Source organism: Leptopilina heterotoma, unplaced genomic scaffold, assembly GCF_015476425.1.
Source record: "Leptopilina heterotoma isolate Lh14 unplaced genomic scaffold, ASM1547642v1 Lhet_32, whole genome shotgun sequence".
NCBI lineage: Eukaryota > Metazoa > Arthropoda > Insecta > Hymenoptera > Figitidae > Leptopilina > Leptopilina heterotoma.
The window spans coordinates 79,797-82,537 of record NW_025111017.1 but is presented as its reverse complement, the minus strand read 5'-3'; the positions used below and the strand labels follow the sequence as shown (position 1 = coordinate 82,537).

The following is a 2,741-nucleotide window of genomic DNA, read 5'->3' as shown; positions in this document are numbered from 1 at the left end:
TAAAATAATTAGAATTTTTTTTTCATTTTATAGTTTGTAATTTATATTATAATAAAACCATGTTTTTTTAAAATTGTAAATAGTGAAATCAATTTTAATTTATTAAAAATGATTTATGGAAAAATTAGTTATTTATTAAAATAATTAATTTTGTTAAATTTAACATGCGAATAATTGAAAATTTTAACATATCAAAAAAAGGATAAATTTGTTTTAAAAAGTATTACACAATTTATGGTAAATAAAATTCTGATGGATGTAAAACAAATTTATTGTTTATACTTTAAATTATAGAAATAAAGATTATATCAAAGATTTATATAAAAATTGTAATAATTACTATATTTGAATTAATAAAAATTAGAAAATTCTAAAAAATAGGTTTGTGAAATTTTTCATAAAATAAAAGACTATCAATCAATTTGTTAAACAGTTTTAATTTTAAAATATATATATATAATATTTTAACATAAATTACAAGTCAAGCTTTTAACTTTCTTTTTGTTTACATCTATTCTACTTATACAAAAGCATCATGATGAAATAGATAACTTAATAAGATTTTTGAAAACTAAATGTTTACAATATAAGAAAAGCTTTTATCACGTTAAATTTAATAAAACGTAATTCAAACGCAATAACTTTCTCTATATTGAGAAAAAAAACATGTTAAGTAATGCGATTAAAAAATAGAGTAATCACATTTAACAAATACAAATGAAAATAAAAAAAAATGCGCTTAATGAAGCACAACACAACAATTTCAAAGTGATAAACTAAAAATTTTAATTATGTGTTTATCACAAAAATCACTTTGAAATGATACAAAAAATATTCACACGCAGCAGTATAAATAAATATTCACACTGAACTAATAAAAATAAATACTAACATTGAGATCAATTAAGAGAAATAATAATTTTTTTTAAAAAAAGTAACATTTAATGTTAATTTTTTTTAATAAGAACGATTAATTTAGTAAAAAAAGATTATTTAGTCACTTGAATTAAGAAAGTATTTTTAAATAATGTAAGCATAACTTTGAAACGTCACTTTTTTCTATTTAACTACTAGATTAACCTTGCTTTTTTTTAATCACTAAATTTTTTATATCAGGTCTAGTTGTTCTTCTTACACAAGGATCTGAAGGATCTTCATCTTGTTTTTTTATTGATTGTGAATTTTCAACTTTTTGAGCCTCTACTCTTGGATCAAATTTTCTTTTTCTTAAGCTTTGAATAGCTTCCAAAGGTTTTTTTTGAAATTTCAATATCTTCTAAAGATTTTTTTAAGGCTTGACTTGTGATATTTGGATTGACTTTATTTAAATTTGTTTGACATCCAGAAGAAGGTCCTGGTGTCGGCTCAGTCGAAATACTTGAAGATGTCGAAATACTTGAAGATGTTGAAGAGCTGGATGAATCCCCTGAAGTAGAGGATTCATTTGACCCAGAAGATGGTTTTGCTTCCTTGGGAGTTGGTGTATATGATTCTGTGTATTCTGGTATATATGGTTCTATAGGTGGTGGTGGTGGTGCTAAGGAATGAAAAGTAGTCGAAGTTGGTGTTGAAGAATCAGAAGTAGTTGGAGTTGGTGTTGAGGAATGAGAAGTAGTTGGAGTTGGTGTTGAGGAATGAGAAGTAGTTGGTGTTGGTGCTGAGGAATGAGCATTAGTTGGAGCTGGTGGTGGTGTTGAGGAATGTGAATTTGTTGCAGTGGATTTTTTTAAAACGTCCCATCGACTGATTCGTTGCCTAGGACCTGATTTTAAAGAAATCACAGGATTGAGAGGTTGAGAGGAAGCAGTTGGACATCTGACAAACTTTGGAGAAAGTGCTGGTTGTAACAGAACATTAGAACTTCCTCGAAGATGTGACTGTGATTGCCCCCGAAATGGTTGTTGTTTTATAATTGTTGGATGTGCAGTAGACGATTGTGTCACACCATTTGGAAATCTAGATGGTGTTGACTCCACACCTGTTGGAAATCTGGATGGTGTTGACTTCAAACCATCGTTGACCATATTAACCAATTGGATCAAATTATGGTAGCAATGGATCCTTTGTTGATGAATTTCACCAATCTATAAATTAAAATTTATATATAAATAAATAATAATAAATATATAAATAAATAATAATAAATGAATAAAGTTAATTAAAATTCACAAAATAAAACTATATAATACTAAAATTATGTTTTATAAGTATAGCGTTAAACGATCGTTCAAAGTACACATTAAAAATTTTAAATAAAATTTTAAAATATTAAAATAAAAAAAAAGATACCTGATCAAAAATGTTTATTAGATTCTAAATTTCTTTCCTCTGCTCTTAATTAATAAAATTGAAATATTAAATACATTTGACTAAATTGAAGTAAAGTTAGTTTAGAATGAATTTAATAAAAATTATTTTTCAAAAATTGGAAAAATATAAAAATAAACAAACAATACTTGATTCAAATTTACGTTTATGGAAATTTTGTTTGTTTATTTCCTCTAAAATGACCTCACCTTAAATTAATCACATGTACTTAATTTTTCAATTTTATCAATTTAAGAGCAGAAAAAAAAAGTTTTTCAAATTTGAAAAAAAATAATAAAAATGAACAAAGAATACTTGATAAAAATTTTTAATTTGCAAATAATTAATTCATTCTAAACTGACCGAACCTTAACTTACTCACATGTGCTTAATATTTGATATCTTATCAATAAGAAAAAGAAAAAATTAAAGTT

General features: G+C 24.8%; 1 protein-coding gene across 1 annotated transcript; it reads right to left on the bottom strand.

Annotated features, from left to right (window-relative positions):
• Positions 1–1,211: 1,211 nt before the first annotated feature.
• LOC122504818 (putative protein TPRXL) lies at positions 1,212–2,024 on the bottom strand. The gene has a single exon (XM_043616088.1). The coding sequence runs from the start codon at positions 2,022–2,024 to the stop codon at positions 1,212–1,214; it is 813 nt and encodes a 270-aa protein (XP_043472023.1).
• Positions 2,025–2,741: the final 717 nt, after the last annotated feature.